This window comes from Astatotilapia calliptera, chromosome 6, assembly GCF_964374335.1.
Source record: "Astatotilapia calliptera chromosome 6, fAstCal68.1, whole genome shotgun sequence".
NCBI classification, from domain to species: Eukaryota; Metazoa; Chordata; class Actinopteri; order Cichliformes; family Cichlidae; genus Astatotilapia; species Astatotilapia calliptera.
This window is the reverse complement of record NC_137427.1, coordinates 17,613,833-17,637,535: the sequence shown is the minus strand read 5'-3', so window position 1 is coordinate 17,637,535 and position 23,703 is coordinate 17,613,833. Positions and strand designations below refer to the sequence as shown.

The following is a 23,703-nucleotide window of genomic DNA, read 5'->3' as shown; positions in this document are numbered from 1 at the left end:
GCAGTTTAAATGTACTTGAAAGCAACACACAACAGTAAAAAAACAACATATAAAGAAGGAAGAAAAGAATAAAAATAAGACCTTTATTTTTTTTTTTTTAAAAAAACAAACAACTATAGTTAAAGCGTGTATACACTGGAGAAAATATGCACGAGTTAGTGTAATTAGTGTAACCACGCCTTCAGTATCATCGTTTAATTTCTCTATCTTTGATTAAATAAAGTGTTTCCCCCCACAGCTTCAGGTTTGTGGATACCTGCAGCTGTGTTAAAACAGACTGCGTGAGGAGGAGGGGGAAGTTCGGAGTGGGAGGCTCAAAAGTCAGGATGCAGTCAGATGCGCGACTTTTTTTGTGAATGAAAGGAAACGAGGGGGTCTCCACTTTCTGTCCTAGACAGGCACTGAATCTCGCCCGCTGGGGCCTACCGGACAGTCCGGATCATGACGCTGGACAACAAGCCCATGGATGAGGCGGACATTGAAGTGGGGGGCCAGGCGGACTGCAGAGAAGTTGTGAGGAGGACAGATGTATCAGTGTTCGGGGAGAGTAATGTAGACTTGGAGCGACGGCCTTCATCCTTTTCTCCTGGCGTGCAGGGAGAGGACGACTTTGAAGTCCGACTGCAGGAGGGTCCCGGAAGGAGAATTGCCTCGGTGAAGCCTCCGTACTCTTATATCGCTCTCATCACCATGGCCATCCTCCAAAGCCCCAAAAAGAGGCTCACTCTCAGTGAGATATGCGATTTTATCAGCCAGCGCTTTGTTTATTATCGGGAGAAGTTCCCTTCGTGGCAAAACTCAATCCGTCACAACTTGTCTTTGAATGACTGCTTTGTCAAAATGCCCCGGGAACCCGGGAACCCAGGCAAGGGGAATTACTGGACTCTGGATCCCATGTCGGCGGATATGTTTGAAAATGGGAGTTTTCTTCGTCGCAGGAAACGCTTTAAGCGGCAAAGTTTATATTTGGCACCGATGAAAGGCTCCAGGGCGCAGGAGCTCACTTTGATGCCCGTTTTTCCTCTCCTCGGAGTGCGCAGGGTGGTCTCTAGTCTCCAGAGTCCCGATTTGTACCGAGATCAGGATCTAGAAAGTGGTTTCGAGTCCCGGGTTATCCCCAACAGACCACCTGTAAGCAACGTCACACCTGCGCTTTCCTCGATCCTCTCCAAAAATTTCCCTTCTTGTCAAAACTTGGAACATTTGGACGCCGGATGCTGCGCCGCTGTGCGATCTTTGCCTCCGACCTCCTGCCTCCTGCATCCCGTTTCACTCCACGGAATGATACCCAACTTCACTCTTTCGCAGCTGCCTGCTTTTCCCGACGGGATCTTTAAGATTTCGTCTAGTTTAATTTAATCTAATGATGTGCGCCTGCACTGAGACCGACAAGGCTACCAAATACTGAATCTGATTCCCTGAAGTAAATGCTTTCAACACGGATGTTTTTAAAATCTTTCAGTGTGTTTGGAATAAAATGGATCATTTTAATTTCGTGTGTGCACTTTTTATTACAATTATTTGTTACATCGGAATGTGTATAAGATTAAAAAGACCATATCAAATGAACCCGGTTCATATAAATGCATTCAGCTATGTTTTTAATTATTACTGCTTAATTTTAAATCTTTTTTACGACTGAATACAACTAAAGTCTAGACTTAAATGACAAATTTGCAGGATTTTAAATAAAATTGTGAAAACAACGAGAAATTAAAAAAAAACAAGTTTAATATTCTTAATTTTACTTGACGATGATAAATCATAAAGAGACTGTTTAGGCTTATACAAATATTAATGACAATATCCATCATTGTGTGGCAAATGGGCCATTTGATTTTGTATCATTTTAAGATAAAAGAATACGTATGTTTAAATAATTTAAATACACTGATTATTCTGAACACCCACAGTCTGCGCCTACAGCGTTCACAGTTCAACTATCGATCTATCTGAAGAACAGGATGATCAGTTCCCGGTGTTGTGTCGTGATTATTTTGATTATTTAGATTATTTTGTGGTGGGTGACTAGTTTGCTACCTAGAGAATGAAAGAACACAAGACATCTGGGCATGTACACGTGTTATCCTTCCCTTTTCTGTTTAGCTTTGGCCGGTTTGAGTGCATATATATTCGCTCACATCCTACTGCAAACCAGGCCTTCTTTATTAAAACCACGTCTTCATTTTTCAAAACACTTCTGTCAGGCGAGCTAATAGTCACGTTTTTGCTTTGTGGTGTACTCCAGCCTGTACACAGCAAGAATATTAGATTCACTCAATCAACGGGCTGCTGGGTATTATTACAAGTTATGCCTCGTCTTTATTTAGAAGTTCTCCGTGGTGTTTGATATGCAGAGATGAGTTGTGGAGGATGGCTGATTTCCCAGAAGAAAGCTTCGGATCCAAACACACACACACACACACACACACACACACACACACACACACACACACACACACACACACACACACACACACACACACACACACACACACACACACACACACACAGCAAAATAGGAACAATTATGATTAAAATGTGCAGAATTATCAAGATCAAAGGCCCTTTGGCACTTTCTTTCTAGAGAAATGCAGAAATATGTATAAACCATTTCATTATTGTAGGTCTGAGAGGAGTTAACCATTTAATTTGCAAATGTGCAACTCATCAAAAGAAAAGGCATGTTTGCGTGTATGCTGTGTTTGAAAAATGGTGGCATTGGTTCTTAAACTGACATATAAAACTGACATATAAAAAGCACCATGCGTCAGCAAGAGATTAGAGCAAATTTCCTCCATATCCTGCCAATATTAGTAATGCATATAGTCTCTATAAAGAGTGCATAAACCTAACCTCTACACTCAGATCTATAACAATCATCTATTGTTCTATTTTTGTAATTGTACTCATGGTTGAACACTTTAATTCTAAAGGTGCACAGATAATTTACAGTATTTGTGAAATAAAATAATAGTTTTACAAATTTCAGGAGTTTTGCTCATGATTTTAAATTCTTGAAGATGAAAGAATGTGATCAACATGGACTGGACAAGTTGCTCTTAGGAACCATGTTTCTGAATCCATGACAGGTAATCTCTACTAAGAAGTTTGATGTGTCCCATAAATGGTCTTTTACCATGTTTTAACATCTGTCTTTAACTAAAATCACCCTCAGGGTACAGTCTGCTTTTCATACTCAGTTCTACTGAGTTTTATTCGGCTACAGCTGTGCAGCAAGTGGAAGACTTTATTGAAGGAGTGGAATTTAATGAGTCAACATTTTACTTATTTCAATTTACTATTTATTCATTCTTGAATATGATTAACCTTTCATCTCCTTTTCTCTTTTGTTTCTTGCAACAGGCTTTCGCTGAGGACAAAGAAAGTGATGTTAATATTTGCAGTAAAAATAAATGAATAATCATCTAGGCTCTTTGTGATGCTCCATAAATCCTCAGTTCTTTTTACCAGTAAGAGACAAAGTGGGTTTGGACATGAAATGTGATCACAGCAACAGCACGCGATGAGAGAACACCACAGAAATAGTCCTTGTTGTCCTGTTTTTGGCTGCTCTCCCTCAGTCACTCCTAACCCTGTTCAAGGAAGGATTGTTATGGCTCCATTTGTTTCACGTCTCCTTTCAAACTGCTGCACTTTCTCGATAAACAGCAGAGAGGATATTTCCGGCACTTTCAGAAGGATGACAGCAAATATCTGCACTGCTAAAGCTTATGTGGCATCTTTCAATAAGTGGAAATTTAGTTTCAATTCTTTCTTTCTTTCTTTCTTTCTTTCTTTCTTTCTTTCTTTCTTTCTTTCTTTCTTTCTTTCTTTCTTTCTTTCTTTCTTTCTTTCTTCCTTCCTTCCTTCCTTCCTTCCTTCCTTCCTTCCTTCCTTCCAGATCTGATGCACATTTCCCTTGGCATTCTGTCTAACGGCCAGCAGGGGCTCCTCTGGTTGCAAAAAGTCTTAAGAGAGCATGACCTTACTGCACTTTCCCGATCAGTTTATGCTCTCAGTCTCCTGTTTCCAGTCTTACCCAAGTGTTGCTTTTGCAATTTAAGTTCTTTTGAGTAAATGAAGGTATGAATTTATTTATCATGAGTTTTTCTTTAGTCAAATGTGGTTCAAAACACTACAATGGTAACACGACGTGAATGTTCAGCCTGAGGATTCACACAGTACTTCACACACCTTTGGCATAAGTGTATATGTAGTCTATGTGAAGAAGAAGAAGAAGAAGAAGGAGGAGGATAAGAATGAAAATGAGGAGGAGGTTAGCCACTTTTTTGTTTGATTTGGCACAGATTTTTTTCTGGATGCCCTTTGTGTTGCAACCCTTCCACTTATCTATTATTAAACATAAACTTCTGCATCACCTATAAGATAATGTCTCCAGTCAACTAATTATGTTTCATATAATAAATATGCTGATACCAAAGTACTGTAGTACATACCGCAGTACTGAGGCAGTATATCTTTGTTCCAATTACCAAGAAATTAAAGCTGAAAGCAGCAATTATGAAGACTTTGCATCTTTGATATTGTGCATGAGAGAAACTTCACGGGCAGCATGTCGATGCCTTCAGAGCAGGACTCTTATTGGATGCTGCATAAAGAAGACAAGCTTGTTTCCAAGTTGGAGATTGTTGAACTTAACTCCATTATCATCACTGACTGCTTCCACTTGATAGCCGCCCACATTACGGGCGTTGCAGTAAATGTGGTCTTTGGAAATTTCAACTATTTCACACTCACCGTATTAAACAGTTCACCAAATTTCCAGTTTTTGCCATGACTACCACTATACAGTGAGAGTGCATACGATTTACTGTTTGGTAAGAAACAAGGTTTGCAGCAAAAGGAAGTATAAGCATAAACTGGGATAATCAGTCGACCACTCTCTGCTGGAATACCATGGCCTGGCCCAACAGCAAATGTGGACCAGTTTTTTATTTCACTCAGTTCGTCCGTCAAATCGATCACATCGCGCCAGGTTTCTCCGAGGTCCTCACTTGTGATGAAGCAGAGACGGGTCCGGTTGTCACAGTTTTCTTTCTGGTACATTTCAGTGATAGCGTCTTCAACACAGATGAAAAACAGGAAAAGTTTGTTGTTGACCTTGCCATACACCGAGCAGGGGTTCATTGGACGGTATCCTTTGATAAGTGCCTTTTCCACCTCTTTGAGCTCTGACCACTAAAAGAGAGATTGTTCAGGAATAAACAAAACAGAACAGTTTAAAGCAGGAGCGTAATTAACAAGTAATTTAGAACTGAAATGGTTGATTATCACTATTACCCCAACTGTCTTCTTAGAGGATCCCTCCTTGATCTTTCCTGTTCTCATAACCAGCTTTTCTCCGCTGGTATCATCTGAAGTCTTCCTCTGCTCTGCAAAGGCAAATAAAGTTTTACTTTCTCTCTCATACAGAAGAGCAGGGATCCTGTAAACGTTTCCAGCAGTTTCATTAGATGTGAAAAGAGTTTGCTTCTGCAGCTGAGCTTTTGGTAAAGGTACGGTGAACATGGTTGGTGTCCTTGCATGCAAAATGACCATGTAATAAAGGTCTTGCTGGTTATATCTCTATGACTGTCAAAGTTTGTCTGATGGGGATTTTATAAGGCTGGTTTGTACACAGTGTGACTTTTCATTTTCTGAAGAAATTATTAACATTTCAGTGAGCTGAAGTCTCCCCTTGTTGAGAAAGCCAAGTCCAAGGAAAGAGGTGGTTCCGGAAAACAAGCTTAGATCAGAATTAACATAACCCGTCTGTGTAGGCAACTACCTCAGCAAACAGACACAACCCAGGTAGCATAAATTAAGCATTACCGGTTGGATGTGTGAAAAGCAGCCACTTGTTCAAGTTCTGGCTTGGGTCATTTTTTGTATTTGCACTTTCATTTTGAGTTGGAAAGGACACCACACTTCCTTGCCAGTCTGAATTTGTTTACACAAGCTTCCCAGCAGATTAAAGTGTGCTAAAATTAATTATAATTACTGACAGCTTCCAGTCAAGAGCCTTTGTCACTGTGAGCATTGCAGTAATTTGAACTGAGGTCTTTTTCACCATGAACCTCTGTCATTTCACATTTACCTGATCTTGCAATGATCATACTGCATTATTTGACGTGTACTGCCCTCTTCATCACTGGAACTACAACGAATATCAAGTAATCAGTATAAAGTGGCACGATCTGTTTGAATACCAGTGATTACAGTGCTCTCTACACAGACCAAAAGGCTTTTGCTTGTCTTCTCATACACATCATGTACACCCATGTGTATTAGGCTATGGTAGGGGTATCAGTTTAAAAGAGATGGCATTAGTTCGTAAATAAAAGAAGCAGCACCATGCATCAGTGGGACAGTCTTTATAAATAGTAAATGAACCCAAACTTTGCACCAAAATCTCAGCAATCGTCTGTTCTTCTATTCTAAAATTGTACCCAGTGTTAAACTCTTTAATTCTAAAGCTACACAAATTATTTATGGTATTTCAATATATCAGAATATACAAATACTGAAGCTTTGTTTACACGTTTACATATCTTTAAGATGAAAAGATGTAATACACAAGTTTCTCTTAGGAACCATGTTTCTATATTGATCCATGACAGGTAATCTCTACTAGGAAGTTTGATGTGACTCATAAATGGTCTTTTACCATTCGTCTTCAACCGAAATGACCCTCAGAGTACAGTCTGCTTTTCATACTCAGTTCTACTAAGTTTTATTCGGCTACAGCTCACACACACACTCTCAGCCCTTGTAAAAAAAAAGTGTGTGTATATTTCATGGTAGCCCAATAAAGTCAGCTGGTAAAGTCTGAGGAGGAGCCTTTGAGATGTGAGTCCTGTGACAGTAAATATGCTGCAGCATTTCAAGCAGGAGACCCCTTCCATTAAAACCTGCAAGAGACAGATGATATACAGCAGCAGGGCCACAAACTCATATTTCATTTATACATCTGTGCAGCAAGTGGAAGAGTTTATCGAAGGAGTGGAAATTAGTGAGTCAAAATCTTACTTATTTCATAATTTCAATTTACTGTTTATTCAGTCTTGAATATGATTAACCTTTCATCTCGTTTATTACAGGAAACAGGAAATCCTGTTCAAGGAAGGATTTTTATAGCTTTATTTGTTTCGCACGTCTCCCTTCAAACTGCTGCACTTTCTCGATAAACAGCACAAAGGATCCTTGGAGCACTTTCAGAAGGATGACACCAAATATCTGTACTGTTACAGATTCTGTGAGGAAGGACATTTCTTTTAAATTTGTTCTTTAAATTTTCTTTCCTTTTCTTTTTCTTTTTTTAATATCTAACATTTCCCTTAGCATTGTTTTTTTTTTTTTTTTTTGCCCTTTCACTGTATTTATAAAACATGGATGTCATCTCCAGCTCTCAGGAGAGAAACATACTCCAAGTTCCTGATGTGCCTTCTGTCTAATGGCCAGCAGGGGCTCCTCTGGTTGCAGAACCAAGTCTTACAGTTTTTTCTGAATGCTTACAGTTTTTTCTGATTGCTTAAGCACATTTTTTGTAACTATTGGCTAATTTTGCAAAACTCTTCACACAAATAAGAAAACCTGTCACCCAATAATCAAAACATTGTAGTTCTCTTGCAAAAGCAAACACAGCTAGATTTAACTCTTCACACCTTCGTAAAAATGGTGTTTCCGTATCAAACAGTACACACAAGCCATCATCTACTAAGCACACAATGCGCCAACTGCACACTGATGGTATGAATACAAAACACATCTGGCTTTTGCTTTCTCTGTGCACAAGGTAGGCTATGTCAGTTTGAGCTCATACTTCTGTCATAGATCCATAAGCATAGAGGGATCCAAACTTCAAGTACTGGTGTTTATTCAAACACATCAAAACAAACACAAGTGTTCATTTCCAAGTATAGGATTATTTGCAATCGCCATAATGACTATATGGGTTACTTGGTCTGCAGTGAACATGCTTCCTCTGCCCCCAGCATCTGGTCATCTAGCAATTCTGTAAAGTAACAATTTCAGTATTTTTACATCAATGGTGTTGGTGTGTTTCTCATTGGCATATGGCAGTGCTACAAATCTTTGTGCGAAGTGACTGTACTAACCGATTCTCATTTCAAGATGTCCTTATGGTGCTTGCTACAGTGTAGCGGCTCGAGTTAGGCTGGACCCGTTGGCCAGCTACCCTCAGGGTCATTCCACGGTTGATTACATGGTCCACTATTGTAGCTCTGATGTCATCATCAATTCTATTTCTTACTCTTCCTACCCTTCCTCTCCCCCCTCCTCATCTTCCTCTCCCCCCTCCTCGTCTTCCTCTTGCTCCTCCTTGTCCTTGTCGTCCTCTTCATCCTACTCCTTCACCTCCACGTCCTCTTCCTCGGCCTCCTCTACTTCTCACTCTTTCTGCTCCCACCATTGTACTCCGCACACACAGCTTACCTGTATTATAGTGCTTAGGCTGATTGCAAAGTGAACTAATTATCTAAAAAAGTTTTCACATGTGAAAGTGTGCCAGACAGTTGGCAAATTAGTGTTAATGATAGCCATACATGTGTATACTTTTGCTAGGAGTGTGTTGGAAATTTGGTAATTGAGTGTTGTGCAGTGAATTGTGCCTACAGTTTTGCAAAGTGTGTGTTACAAAATTGCAAACTGAGTGCAAAGCAGTTTTTGTGCTTTTAGTTTTGCAAACTCAGTGAGTGGTTTTGCTATAAGTCTGACTAGTTTTAAAGATTGTGCTACAGGAATCACAGTTAGGGTTTACAGTTTTTGCCCATTGCTTGAACACTATAAACCCATGCTTAGACTAAAGTAACCCAACTTGAAGCTTTTGTTACCATACCTCAAACACATGTACCCATACCTTAAACAAAAGTGCTGCTTTGCACCCTAGTTGCAATCATGCAACACACTTACTCCTTTATGCAACACACATGGTCCTGCATACTACACTCTATTTCATACATAAGACACTTAGTTCACAAAATGAAATTTCAGGGTTCCATTTGCAAAACCCATGTATCAAAAATACAAAACACATCGGGTAATTGCAACCACTCAAATACACACCTGAAGGCACTTACTTGCAAAACTGAACACCAATTAGCCAACTACAAAAAGCCCTCAGTTCAGCCAATTCAAGAACTCTGCAAGCATGGATGGAGGGAGAACAAGAGGAAGAGGAGGTCGTCATCGAGGCCATGCACGGACCCATATTTCTGATGATATAAGAGCAACTTTGGTGGACCTTGTCATCAACCATGGCCTGACTATGAGGGAAGCTGGGCAGAGAGTCCACCCACATCTAAGCCGCTTCACAGTGGCATCTGTAATAAGAACTAGTGATGGGCAGATGAAGCTTCATGAAGCACTGAAGCTTTTCATCCAATTGGTTCACCCCAGCGCAAAGCTTCTTGAAGCTTCATTTGCTCTAGTAGGACATCTACTGGACGTAAAAATATTGGTTGGCATGAATTTGAAGAGTGTGGCCTTTTGCACACAGTCTGTAAATGTCAACAACAAAAGGAGTGTGTAAAACATGTATATTGTAGTGATGCAGTATACTGTGTATATTTATACTGGCAGTATGGAAAATGATTATTTGGAAATGCTTAAAATGGAAATGATCATTTACTGTGAGGTGAGGTGTGGTTGGGGTGTGGACAGTGGTTGTGCTTTTGTAACGTTGAGGTATGGACAGCTACACACTGAGGCGTCAGTCCTGCCCATATTTTATTCAGTAAAAACTAAATTTTCACTGCTTTTATAACCTTTAGTGGGGAGAACATAGCTAGGATTTAATGATTTAACAAATCTTTTGAATCCTTTCCTCCACAATGCTAAATGGCTGGGAGTCCTCAATCACCATGCTAACCAGGTCTTCATCTATTTGAGATTGTTCTCCTGAGGAAAGACAATAAAGACAAAGCACAGGTATAAATAACCACACACGTAACTTATTACAGCTGTATAATATTGTTATATCATTTAGTAACATTACGGCATGCTATTATTATCATGACATTTGATGGCTCACCTGGTCTTGCTCCACAATCGGTGTTCCCCTTATTCTCATGCAAAGCTCTGTAGTGCCTAAGCATGGATGAGGTGTTGTTGTTATATCCCAGCTCCCTGGCACATAGCAAACACTTCACCTTGTACAAAAGTAAAGCCGCGTAACATAAATTGTATTGCACCATCAGTGTTATGAAAATCCTCTACACCCCCCCCCCCCCCCCCCCCCCCCAATTTTTGCACATGTCGAGGAGCGTGTCAGGCTACATTTCACTGTGTGTTATACTTGTATAACTATGCATGTGACAAATAATAAAGAACCTTGAACCTTGAACCATCTTCTGTAGAAATACCTTGTTGGGAGGAATAAGATCAAAATGTTCCCACACAGGGGAGGACATCCTCCTCTTCTTAGCTGCCTCAATTCTCTCCTGACTTTCTCTCCTCACTCTCATAAACCTCCAAACTGTCTCCAAACTCTCACTAACCGCAGCTCTCCATCAAACACCCACATTTTGATTGAAGTCTGGGGGGTTTGTATCGCTGTCACATCTCGCGGCAAAGTTCGAACCGCTTCATGAACCAGTCACGTGGTACAGCCGGGCAGCGAGGCTTCGGACGTCATCATTTTCAGCTCCTCCCATAAATGAAGCAAGCCTCGATACGCGCATCGCGGAAACGCCCCCTCCATTACTCGACACAAGCTTCGGAGCCTCAATACAGAACGTCACATCACTAATCAGAGCTACTGTAATTGATCATGTAGTAAATCATGGTCACTCAATGAGAGAGGCTGGTCAGAGAGTGCAGCCAAATCTGCAATGCTCTACAGTGGCATCTATTGCTAGAGTTTTCCGGCAAACCAACAGGTAACTTGTATTCTGCAAGGGCATTTGCACATTTCAGAAGTAAATAAGCTTTTGTGTAATTGTTGTTGCATTTCTGCTTAGGACTCAACGGTTACCTCACACAGGAGGGAGAGGACGGATGTTCACTGATGTGCAGGAAACTGCCATTGTTGATATGGTCATCAGAAACAATGGGATAAAACTCACTGAAATTAGACAGAGTCTTGGCAGACAACGTTACTTTTGCAAATATTCACAGTGTAAGCGTAACAACAATTTCTAGAGTCCTGAAAAAACATCAGGTCAGGATGAAACAGTTGTACACTGTGCCTTTTGAGAGGAACTCTGAACATGTCAAGCAACTCAGGAACCAGTATGTCCAAGTAAGATCAGAATAAAATACAGATCTGTTTTTGAACAAAACCAAACACACAAAGACAATTATACAAATTTACTACTGTAACAGCTTATGTTGCCATGTGGATTTATGTTAGAGAGTCATGGAGATTGAAGGCAGGCAAACACACCACATTTTCATCTTTGTGGATGAGGCAGGTTTCAACTTGGCCAAAGCACGGCGACGAGGGAGGAATGTGATTGGGAAGAGAGCCACAGTGAATGTCCCGGGCCAGAGGGGTGCCAACATCACAATGTGCGCAGCAATATCCACTGATGGACTGCTGCTACACAGACCACTAATTGGGCCATACAACACTGAACGGCTCCTTGCGTTCCTGCATGATCTCTATGGAAGGGTTGTGCTAGGTGAGGAAAGGGATGCGGAGAGAAGGAATCAGCCAACATTTATGATTGTATGGGACAATGTGGCATTTCATCACTCCCGTGCAGTCAGAGTGGTTTGCAGCCCATCCCAGAATGGAGTCTCTTTTCCTTCCACCTTACTCTCATTCCTCAACCCCATAGAGGAATTCTTTTCCTCATGGCGGTGGAAGGTTTACGACCATCATCCACATGATCAAATGTCCCTCCTGGATGCAATGAATGCTGGATGCCTGGACATATCAGCAGAAGATTGCCAGGGATGCCTAGGTGTATTGCTCTAGATGACACAAGATGTAATGTGGATGAGAACCTGTGGCCAAATGGAGAAGACAGAGTAGATTAGCATTACTATTGTATGTGCATCAGTGGATGGTGTGTATACAAATTCTTGTATTTTGGGATTACTTGGTGCAAAAAAATAAAAATACATAAACAAATATTAACGAATTCTGCATGATGTCTGATTCATTCCAGTGACATACATTGAAATTATAAACAGAGATGTGTCCTTGTTTTACACAAGAAAACACTGTAATGCTACATGTTGTTAGTGTTTTTTAGGTCATTGTTTTGTGGGTGACAAAGTGTGTTTGTCGGCTGTCAACCTTTGCTAGTGTTCTGGAAGAATGAGTTTATTTGAGACCTGGATAAAGTGTTTTGGTAGTTGTAGTGCATTTTGAATGTGAAATGAACTGCTTTGCCAAGCTGACGGTCAGTTAGGAGGATTGTGTGAAGAGTTTTGCAAAAGTGACCTAAGTATTGTGAAATGTGTCCTAGCAGCTGTAAAAAAAGAAAAAAACAAACAAACTTGCAGACAGGCAAGTGTTCAACAGCATAAACCATGTGAGCATCACCACCATCAGATGCATGTCCTGTGGCTAGACCCCAACAGACGGCGGGATCCATGAGCCCACGTATGCACAATTGTCATGATTTTTTTGTGTTTACAGTATAGTGTTTTTGCTATTACTGTATTATGGTTTTGTTTTTTTGCTTTATCTGAATTCATGGTGCTGCAATGTACAATATTGAGTAGGCCTGTTTGCTTTTTTTTGGTTGTTTGAAAATGTGTCTCCTGAAAATATGCCTTCTGAATAAACGATGAAAATCAAAGACTGCAGTGTTTTATATAAAGTAGACTAGTGTGTTCCCCCTGATCTGTAAGTGTTTGCATATGATGCAAGTATGTGTCATTTTGTCAACAGTTACATTTTGACAAAGAAATGTTAGGTTTTGACAGCAGAGTTTAGGTTTTGAGAGTAGTTTCAATTTGGCACAAATGTGAATGGTATATTTCCCAGTGTTGTGTCATGTTCACTTGTGTTTAGAGTTTTGGCACAATGAGCGAAGTTTTGCAAAATGTGTTCAAGCAACGGGCGAAAACTGTAATATGATATTTGCAACATTAGGTATGTTTTCTTCAAGGAGTGAATAACTAGATTAAAACTTTTGTTTAAACTGAGCATCCATGTTTAATACTCACTGAAAACAGGAGAAACTGTTTTGTTTCCTTCAATTTATTAAAGTATTTTTTAAAGTGTTAATCCTACAAGCTTCTCAGTTTTCTTATTCATTTTTCATGCAACAAGCAAATAAAGATTTTTACATACAAAGCAACACTTAGCGCTTTAAGTCGTGCACATATACATATGAATCTTTTCATCTACACACCTGAATAAAAATTATTCTTTTTATATTTTTCTTTTCTTTTCTTCAGTTTATTTCTTGGTGATGTCCTTATAGCTAAAGACAACAGAGGCTATCTGCTCATGTATTTCCTTCTGCCCACACTCAAACAGACATGCAAAGCAGCCATCATCAATGTAAGCCAGGTCTGAGTAACCACTGGGTCCATCATTAATGATGCAGGGTTCGCTCCATGCCTTTGGATCACGTGGGGATTTGTTCAGATACACACCAAGATCAAACCTGCGCGATTTACTGGTTGGGTGTGTGAACAGCAGCCACTTGTTTTGGTTTGTTTCACTTTGTGCAGTTCCACTTTGTTCTTGAGCTGGAAAGGAGACCACACTTCCCTGACATCCTGAGCACTTTGTTTCTGTAAGCTTAGTGCATCTGAATTTTCTGAAGGTAAAACCTTTATTCACACTGACAGCTTCCACTCGAGAGGAGCAAAAACTTCGAGCATTGCAATAAATGAAACTGGAGCGGGTGTCTTCATAGACCTCTGCCATTTGACATTCGCCTGATTCTGATTGCAACGTTTGACCAAATTTCCAACTTTTATCAGGATCATCACTATACAGTGAGAGTGCATATGATTTACAACAGCAACTGAACGAACATGCAACTGGTTTACAACAGCAATTCATGAGGCAAGTACTTCTGCAATAAGCATAAACTGGGATAATCAGTCTACCACTCTCTGTTTGAATACCATGGCCTGGCCCAACAGCAAATGTGGACCAGTTTTTTATTTCACTCAGTTTGTCCGTCAAATCGGTCACATCGCTCCAGGTTTCTCCGAGATCCTCACTTGTGATGTAGCAGAGACGGGTCCTGTTGTCATAGTATTCTATTTGGTCATGCTCAGTGATGCCGTCTTCAACACAGATGAAAAACAGGAAAAGTTTGTTGTTGACCTTGTCATACACCGGGCAGGGGTTCATTGGACGGTGTCCATCAATAAGTGCCTTTTCCACCTCTTTGAGTTCTAACCACTAAAAGAGAGATTGTTCAGGAGTAAATAAAACAGAACAGTTCAAAACAGGACTGTAATTAACAAGTAATTTAGAACTGAAATGGCTGATTATCACTATTACCTCAACCGTCTTCTCAGAATCCTCCTTCATCTTTCCTGTTCTCATAACCAGCTTTTCTCCGCTGGCATCATCTGAAGTCTTCCTCTGCTCTGCAAAGGCAAGTAAAGTTTTACTTTCTTTCTCATACAGAAGAGCAGGGATCCTGTAAACACATTGAGCAGCTTCCTTAGATTCAAAGACAGGTTGTTTCTGCAGCTGAGCTGTTGTTGAACATCCACAGCCCATGTTTGCTGTCCTTGTGTATAAAATGGATATTAAATTATAAAGAAGCCTTGCTGGGTTTATCTCTGCGGTCCTAGAATTTGATGTTGCTTTGACTTTTATAGGCTGGCTGTTAGAGAGTGTGGATGAGGGAGGGATCTTTGTTTTTATCACAGACCGATGGTCATTTCTGAGGAAATGATTCACATTTCCCTGAGCTCCAACCCCCGTTCCCTTAACAAAATAAATAGGCAAAATCCGTCTTTCATCATGCATGGGAGAAGAAGAACATATATCACAGAAAATTTACAATAAAAATCATGATTTAGGAAGTAAAAAACATCATAACACAAACACAAAACATTAAAAAGTAATCCTGATATTATATGGTTTTTGAAGTCTTGATGAATAGAAAAGAGAAATCAAGCATAGAAGATTTAATAGAAGGTTAAAATGATGGTCAGACTTCAGACTGAGCTGGAATCCAATGAGAAGAGACCACTAAGTGCACTAACTCAGAAAAGTCCTCAGTTACTTAAGTTATGATACCAAAGTAGTAAATATTTAAATACTAAAGCAGTACCTCTTTGGTGTCTTTTAACCCAAAAAATAAATCACCTATAAAATATAATACCAATAGAATAAATAAATAAATTAGAGCTGTGCACACTTTGCATTTAAGGGAGCTTGAAGATGGAGTCTCTTTCCTTATCAGGGATTCTGCAGATGTGTTCTGGAGAAGGAGGCGTTTACAGTTGTTTTTCATGGATGTGATCCTGTATTCTCACAATAATAATGGATTGGATTTATATAGCGCTTTTCAAGGCACCCAAAGCGCTTTACAATGCCACTATTCATTCACTCTCACATTCACTCACTGGTGGAGGCAAGCTACGGTTGTAGCCACAGCTGCCCTGGGGCAGACTGACAGAAGCGAGGCTGCCATATCGCGCCATCGGCCCCTCTGGCCAACACCAGTAGGCGGTAGGGTAAAGTGTCTTGCCCAAGGACACAACGACCAGGACAGAGAGCCCGGGGATCGAACCGGCGACTTTCCAGTTACAGATACGCTTCCCAACCCCCTGAGCCACGGTCGCCCCCACAATGGGTAACTGGGCGGGATTAATGACAGTGAGAGCTAGAGGATGTGACTCTTGGCTGGTCTTCAGGTTTCATTGGAAGCAGTCTGAATATGAAATGCTGTAATGCGACTCTGTAGGTCAGTCAGTCCCTGTCTGCCTTTAAACAGTCTTAAATTTGAGCCGATGGTATCCTGCACCCAAAAAATTAACCAGTCTCTTCTGTATTTCCTGCACCAGTGGATGTGGAGACTCAACAACCAGAAAATGATGCCAGAGCATCGAGGTAACCAGATTATTCTCAACCAGGTATCTCCTCCTATAGCAGAGCTGTGGCTGGATTCATGTCCATCAAGACAGTCAGGCACTAATTCTCTCCACTACACCTTCCCAGTTTTTCAACTGGAAATCATCATTGCCAAGCATCTGTGTGGTTCTCAGTCATCCAGGTCATGGTAATCTAATCTAAATTTATCATTTGTCATGAGTCAACAATACAAGTCAGTTGATTAGGATGTGTGTATAATTACATATTTTTTGCTACATTCCCAAGTACTTGAGTAACAAAATAGCTGATTTTCCCAGTGGAGGCTCCCTCCCTCAACATTCCTTATTTATAACCGTTTTGTACTAGTATGATCTGGATTACTCCTTTGCACTGCGAAAATTGGACGAGTTTATCTCTCGTAGCAGTAATCTTCTGACCCTTTTCTAAGCAGTCCTCCATTTTCAGAGGTTCAGAGATAATGGGAAAAACTATATAACTGCACAGTAGCACTCTGAAGCACCTGCCAATCAGTTTTCCAGCATTAACTGAATCTAAGCAGAGGGTATATCACTGGAAATTTGAGAATTTACCCTGCTACTTCTATAAGCAGTTACATTATTAAACAATGCTACTATCACTCAGTCATATATGATCATACCATGTAGTGGCTCCACTTTGTTTTACAGATACGGCAGTATCTTTCATGAGCCGGTTCTCTTCTTCTCCACTGTTCATTTCTCATATGTCAAGCAATTTCAGACTTTTGCATATAAAATTTGCATTTATGGTCATGTTATAAAACAGCTTTGATTTTTAAAAGCAAGACTGTGAGCTACATTCCTAAGTACTTCAGTAACAAAATATCTGATTCTCCCGGTGGACGCTCCTTCATAATCCCTCTTTCGTAACCTGCAGGTCTGTACTCCATGATCGGGTTTACTGCTCGGCTCTGCAAAGGCTACAGGAGTCTCTCCGACTTTTTCACAGATTAGAGCGGGAATCCTGTGAACCCTGATTTTCTTTTATAAATTTCTTTATTGACTCCTATATATTTTTTTCATTATTCACAGTTTTATTTTATTTGCAGTGTCCAGGTTGTTGTTGTTACTGTAACAACAAATAATATCAATAATATTATTATCTGTGATCTACTTTAATGTGTTATGCAAAGCACGTTTAAACCTTTTGCTTGTTTTATATTGTTTTAACCTTAAATTCACTACAGTTATTTGTTTATTAAAATATTCATTGTGGATGTTGAACTCACAGTTTGGAGTTGGTGGGAAATAAATGAGCAAAAGAACAGATAGTTTTACAATAAAACAGCATATGTTAACTATTTTTATTATTTTCTGCAATAAAATCAAATGCATTCACAACCATTAATATGATATTTGCAACATTAGGTATGTTTTCTTCAAGGAGTGAATAACTAGATTGAAACTTTTATTTAAATTGAGCATCCATGTTTAATACTCACTGAAAACAGGAGAAACTGTTTTGTTTCCTTCAATTTATTAAAGTATTTTTTAAAGTGTTAATCCTACAAGCTTCTCAGTTTTCTTATTCATTTTTCATGCAACAAGCAAATAAAGATTTTACATTCAAAGCTACACTTACTCCTTTAAGTGAATACCTCTTTGGTGTCTTTTACCCCCAAAAATAAATCACCTATAAAATATAATACCAATAGAATAAATAAATAAATTAGAGCTGTGCACACTTTGCATTTAAGGGAGCTTGAAGATGGAGTCTCTTTCCTTATCAGGGATTCTGCAGATGTGTTCTGGAGAAGGAGGCATTTAAAGTTGTTTTTCATGGATGTGATCCTGTATTCTCACAATGGGTAACTGGGCGGGATTAATGACAGTGAGAGCTAGAGAATGTGACTCTTGGCTGGTCTTCAGGTTTCATTGGAAGCCAGACGTCATTGTTCATTTCTGATAAAGTCATTTCCTTCTCAGTAAACTAACCTTCCCCCCTGTTATAGGGGTGGCTCTAGTAATGCACTTACATAGAAAAAGCATAGCAAAATGTGCTTCAGTGAATGGGTGAATGAGGCAGGTTGTGTTAAGCGTGCTCAGACAGAGTAGAAAAGTGCTAAATAAGAAAAGGTCCATTTACCATTCCCTGTTCCTGAGAAACAGAAATTAAATCACCATGCAGGAGAAATATCCCAAAAATAAGTTCAGACTAAACATCTCTGAATCCAAGTTTGGTTGTTTTTTTAAGATAAGATAAGATAACCTTTATTAGTCCCACACGTGGGAAATTTGTTTTGTCACAGCAGGAAGTGGACAGTGCAAAAGTTATGAGGCAAAAATTAGAATACAATAAGAATAAATACAGTACACAGCTGTACAGAATAGAATAAAATACTATATACAGTAGAATAAAATAAAATAAATATACAATAAGATAAAAATAGAATACAAATACAAATACTATATACAACTGAGTAAAAATACAACGATGACAGAAAGGATTATTGCACTTAGTATTATTGCATATGTATGGATGTGTGTGCTTGATCAGTTAAAGTCTTTATTATGGAGTCTGACAGCAGTGGGGAGGAAAGACCTGCGAAATCTCTCCGTCCCACACCGTGGGTGCCGCAGTCTCCCACTGAAGGAGCTGCTCAGTGCTGTCACAGTCTGCTGCATGGGGTGGGAGATGTTGTCCAACAGGGATGACAGCTTAGCCGCCGTTCTCCTGTCACTCACCACCTCCACTGGGTCCAGAGGGCATCCTAGAACAGAGCTGGCCCTTCGGATCACCCTGTTCAGTCTCTTCCTGTCCCCAGCAGAGATGCTGCCGCCCCAGCAGACCACACCATAAAAGATAGCAGAAGCCACAACAGAGTCATAGAAGGTCTTCAGGAGTGGGCCCTCCACTCCAAACGACCTGAGTCTCCGCAGCAGGTACAGCCTGCTCTGCCCTTTCCTGTAGAGGGCGTCTGAGTTATGAGTCCAGTCCAGTCTATTGTTCAGATGAACACCAAGGTACCTGTAGCTGTCCACAGCCTCAATGTCCATACCTTGGATGTTCAGTGGTTGCAGTGGAGAATGCTTGTGCCTGCGGAAGTCTACCACCAGTTCCTTGGTTTTACTGGCGTTGATCTGGAGGTAGTTCAGCTGGCACCAGTCCACAAAGTCTTGGGTCAGACCTCTGTACTCCTTGTCGTCCCCATCAGTGATGAGGCCGACTATTGCAGAGTCATCAGAGAACTTCTGCAGGAAGCACTGGGTGGAATTGTGGGAGAAGTCTGCAGTGTAGATGGTGAAGAGGAACGGAGCCAGAACCGTTCCCTGTGGGGCCCCCGTACTGCAGACGACCCTGTCCGACACACAGCCCTGAGTCCTCACATACTGTGGTCGGTCGGTGAGGTAGTCCAGGATCCAGGTAGTGAGGTGATGGTCCACTCCAGAGTTCACCAGCTTGTCCTTTAGAACCGAGGGAAGAATGGTGTTGAAGGCACTGGAGAAATCAAAGAACATGATTCTCACAGTGCTTCCAGCGGTCTCCAGGTGAGCGAGGGAACGATGTAGGAGGTGAATGACGGCATCATCCGCTCCAATGCCAGGCTGGTAGGCAAACTGAAGTGGGTCCAGTGATGAGCTTATTAGGCGCCGAAGCTGAGCCAGGACCATTGCTTTGTTTGTTTTTGGCACAAACACAGGCAAAAAAAGATTAGCACCATATTGTACATTTTTTATAGTTTTCAAGAACAGAACTGGAAGTTTCTGTCAGACAGAAAAATAAAAAAATCATTTCTTATACACTCAACAAAAATATAAACGCAACACCTTTGTTACTGCTCCCATTCCCCATGGGATGGACGTAGAGACCTAAAATTCATTCCAGATACACAATATAACCATCCCTCCCAAACAGTGGTCACAAATCAGTCCAAATGTGTGGTAGTGGGCACATCTGCTATATTGAGATAATCCATCCCACCTCACAGGTGTGCCACATCAGGATGCTGATCTGACATCATGAGTAGTGCACAGGTGTACCTCAGACTGCCCACAACAAAAGGCCACCCTGGAATGTGCAGTTTTGTCTCACAGCAAAATGCCACAGATGCCACAAGCAATGAGGGAGCGTGCAATTGGCATGCTGACAGCAGGAATGTCAACCAGATCTGTCGCCCGTGCATTGAATGTTCATTTCTCAACCATAAGCCGTCTCCACAGGCGTTTCAGAGAATATGGCAGCACATCCAACCGGCCTCACAACCGCAGACCTCGTGTAACCACACCAGCCCAGGACCTCCACATCCAGCAGGTTCACCTCCAAGATCGTCTGAGACCAGCCACCCAGACAGCTGCTGGAACAATTGGTTTGCACAACCAAACAATTTCTGCACAAACTGTCAGAAACCGTCTCAGGGACGCTCAACTGCATGCCCGTCGTCCTCATCGGGGTCTTGACCTGACTCCAGCTCGTCGCCGTGACAGACTTGTGTGGGCAAATGCTCACATTCGATGGCGTCTGGCACGTTGGAGAGGTGTGCGCTTCACGGATGAATCATGGTTCACATTGTTCAGGGCAGATGGCAGCTGAGAATGTCCCAGTTCTTGCATGGCCAGCATACTCACCGGACATGTCACCCATTGAGCATGTTCGGGATGTGCTTGACCGGCGTATACAACAGCGTGTACCAGTTCCCACGAATATCCAACAACCTCGCACAGCCATTGAAGTGGAGTGGACCAACATTCCACAGGCCACAATTGACAATCTGATAGACTCCATGCGACGATGTGTTGCACTGCATGAGGCAAATGGTGGTCACACCAGATACTGACCGGTTCTGGGTCCCCAGACCCCCAATAGCGCAAAAAACTGCACATTCCAGGGTGGCCTTTTGTTGTGGGCAGTCTGAGGTACACCTGTGCACTACTCATGATGTCAGATCAGCATCCTGATGTGGCACACCTGTGAGGTGGGATGGATTATCTCAATATAGCAGATGTGCCCACTACCACACAATTGGACTGATTTGTGACCACTGTTTGGGAGGGATGGTTATATTGTGTATCTGGAATGAATTTTAGGTCTCTACGTCCATCCCATGGGGAATGGGAGCAGTAACAAAGGTGTTGCGTTTATATTTTTGTTGAGTGTAAATGCAGTATAAGAAATGCTGAGCAGTCTGAATATGAAATGCTGTAATGCGACTCTGTAGGTCAGTCAGTCCCTGTCTGCCTTTAAACAGTCTTAAATTTGAGCCGATGGTATCCTGCACCCAAAAAATTAACCAGTTTCTTCTGTATTTCCTGCACCAGTGGATGTGGAGACTCAACAACCAGAAAATGATGCCAGAGCATCGAGGTAACCAGATTATTCTCAACCAGGTATCTCCTCCTATAGCAGAGCTGTGGCTGGATTCATGTCCATCAAGACAGTCAGGCACTAATTCTCTCCACTACACCTTCCCAGTTTTTCAACTGGAAATCATCATTGCCAAGCATCTGTGTGGTTCTCAGTCATCCAGGTCATGGTAATCTAAGATATGATCACAATGGATCACACTCATAAATTTATCATTTGTCATGAGTCAACAATACAAGTCAGCTGATTAGGATGTGTGTATAATTACAGTGGGGCAAAAAAGTATTTAGTCAGCCACCGATTGTGCAAGTTCCCCCACTTAAAATGATGACAGAGGTCAGTAATTTGCACCAGAGGTACACTTCAACTGTGAGAGACAGAATGTGAAAAAAAAATCCATGAATCCACATGGTAGGATTTGTAAAGAATTTATTCGTAAATTAGGGTGGAAAATAAGTATTTGGTCACCTCAAACAAGGAAAACCTCTGGCTCTCACAGACCTGTAACGTCTTCTGTAAGAAGCTTTTCTGTCCCCCACTCGTTACCTGTATGAATGGCACCTGTTTGAACTCATCATCTGTATAAAAGACACCTGTCCACAGCCTCAAACAGTCAGACTCCAAACTCCGCCATAGCCAAGACCAAAGAGCTTTCGAAGGACACCAGGAAAAGTATTGTAGACCTGCACCAGACTGGGAAGAGTGAATCTACAATAGGCAAGCAGCTTGGTGTGAAAAAATCAACTGTGGGAGCAATCATCAGAAAATGGAAGACATACAAGACCACTGATAATCTCCCTCGATCTGGGGCTCCACGCAAGATCTCATCCCGTGGGGTCAAAATGATCATGAGAACGGTGAGCAAAGATCCCAGAACCACACGGGGGGACCTGGTGAATGACCTGCAGAGAGCTGGGACCAAAGTAACAAAGGTCACCATCAGTAACACACTACAACGGCAGGGAATCAAATCCCACAGTGCCAGACGTGCTCCGCTGCTGAAGCCAGTGCATGTCCAGGCCCGTCTGAAGTTTGCCAGAGAGCACATGGATGATACAGCAGAGGATTGGGAGAATGTCATGTGGTCAGATGAAACCAAAGTAGAACTTTTTGGTATAAACTCAACTCGTCGTGTTTGGAGGAAGAAGAATACTGAGTTGCATCCCAAGAACACCATACCTACTGTGAAGCATGGGGGTGGAAACATCATGCTATGGGGCTGTTTTTCTGCCAAGGGGACAGGACGACTGATCCGTGTTAAGGACAGAATGAATGGGGCCATGTATCGTGAGATTTTGAGCCAAAACCTCCTTCCATCAGTGAGAACTTTGAAGATGAAACGAGGCTGGGTCTTCCAACATGACAATGATCCAAAACACACCGCCCGGGCAACAAAAGGAGTGGCTCCGTAAGAAGCATTTGAAAGTCCTGGAGTGGCCTAGCCAGTCTCCAGACCTCAACCCCATAGAAACTCTGTGGCGGGAGTTGAAAGTCCGTGTTGCTCGGCGACAGCCCCAAAACATCACTGCTCTCGAGAAGATCTGCATGGAGGAATGGGCCAAAATACCAGCTACTGTGTGTGCAAACCTGGTAAAGACCTATAGTAAATGTTTGACCTCTGTTATTGCCAACAAAGGTTATGTTACAAAGTATTGAGTTGTATTTTTGTTATTGACCAAATACTTATTTTCCACCCTAATTTACGAATAAATTCTTTACAAATCCTACCATGTGGATTCATGGATTTTTTTTTTCACATTCTGTCTCTCACAGTTGAAGTGTACCTCTGGTGCAAATTACTGACCTCTGTCATCATTTTAGGTGGGGGAACTTGCACAATCGGTGGCTGACTAAATACTTTTTTGCCCCACTGTACATATTTTTTGCTACATTCCCAAGTACTTGAGTAACAAAATAGCTGATTTTCCCAGTGGAGGCTCCCTCCCTCAACATTCCTTATTTATAACCGTTTTGTACTAGTATGATCTGGATTACTCCTTTGCACTGCGAAAATTGTACGAGTTTATCTCTCGTAGCAGTAATCTTCTGACCCTTTTCTAAGCAGTCCTCCATTTTCAGAGGTTCAGAGATAATGGGAAAAACTATATAATTGCACAGTAGCACTCTGAAGCACCTGCCAATCAGTTTTCCAGCATTAACTGAATCTAAGCAGAGGGTATATCACTGGAAATTTGAGAATTTACCCTGCTACTTCTATAAGCAGTTACATTATTAAACAATGCTACTATTACTCAGTCATATATGATCATACCATGTAGTGGCTCCACTTTGTTTTACAGATACGGCAGTATCTTTCATGAGCCGGTTCTCTTCTTCTCCACTGTTCATTTCTCATATGTCAAGCAATT

General features: G+C 41.3%; 1 protein-coding gene, 1 long non-coding RNA gene and 1 pseudogene across 3 annotated transcripts; 2 read left to right on the top strand and 1 right to left on the bottom strand.

Annotated features, from left to right (window-relative positions):
* Positions 1-231: 231 nt before the first annotated feature.
* Positions 232-1,491, top strand: LOC113023267 (forkhead box protein D1-like). Its single transcript, XM_026169291.2, has one exon. It carries the CDS (start codon positions 442-444, stop codon positions 1,357-1,359), a length of 918 nt encoding a protein of 305 aa, XP_026025076.1. The 5' UTR covers positions 232-441; the 3' UTR covers positions 1,360-1,491.
* A 2,280-nt stretch (positions 1,492-3,771) lies between these two features.
* On the bottom strand, positions 3,772-14,785 carry LOC113023264 (sialidase-3-like; annotated as a pseudogene). Its single transcript, XR_013909662.1, has 2 exons — positions 14,447-14,785; positions 3,772-5,202 (listed from the first exon to the last, which is right to left on the bottom strand). The product of XR_013909662.1 is annotated as a sialidase-3-like (transcript).
* LOC145429436 (uncharacterized) lies at positions 10,574-13,212 on the top strand. The gene is made up of 2 exons (XR_013909663.1): positions 10,574-10,901; positions 10,983-13,212. It is a non-coding gene; the product is annotated as an uncharacterized LOC145429436 (long non-coding RNA).
* Positions 14,786-23,703: the final 8,918 nt, after the last annotated feature.

Bases quoted from the DNA above. Each gene is read 5' to 3' on its own strand.
- LOC113023267 (XM_026169291.2), top strand. From the start codon at position 442: ATGACGCTGGACAACAAGCCCATGGATGAGGCGGACATTGAAGTGGGG.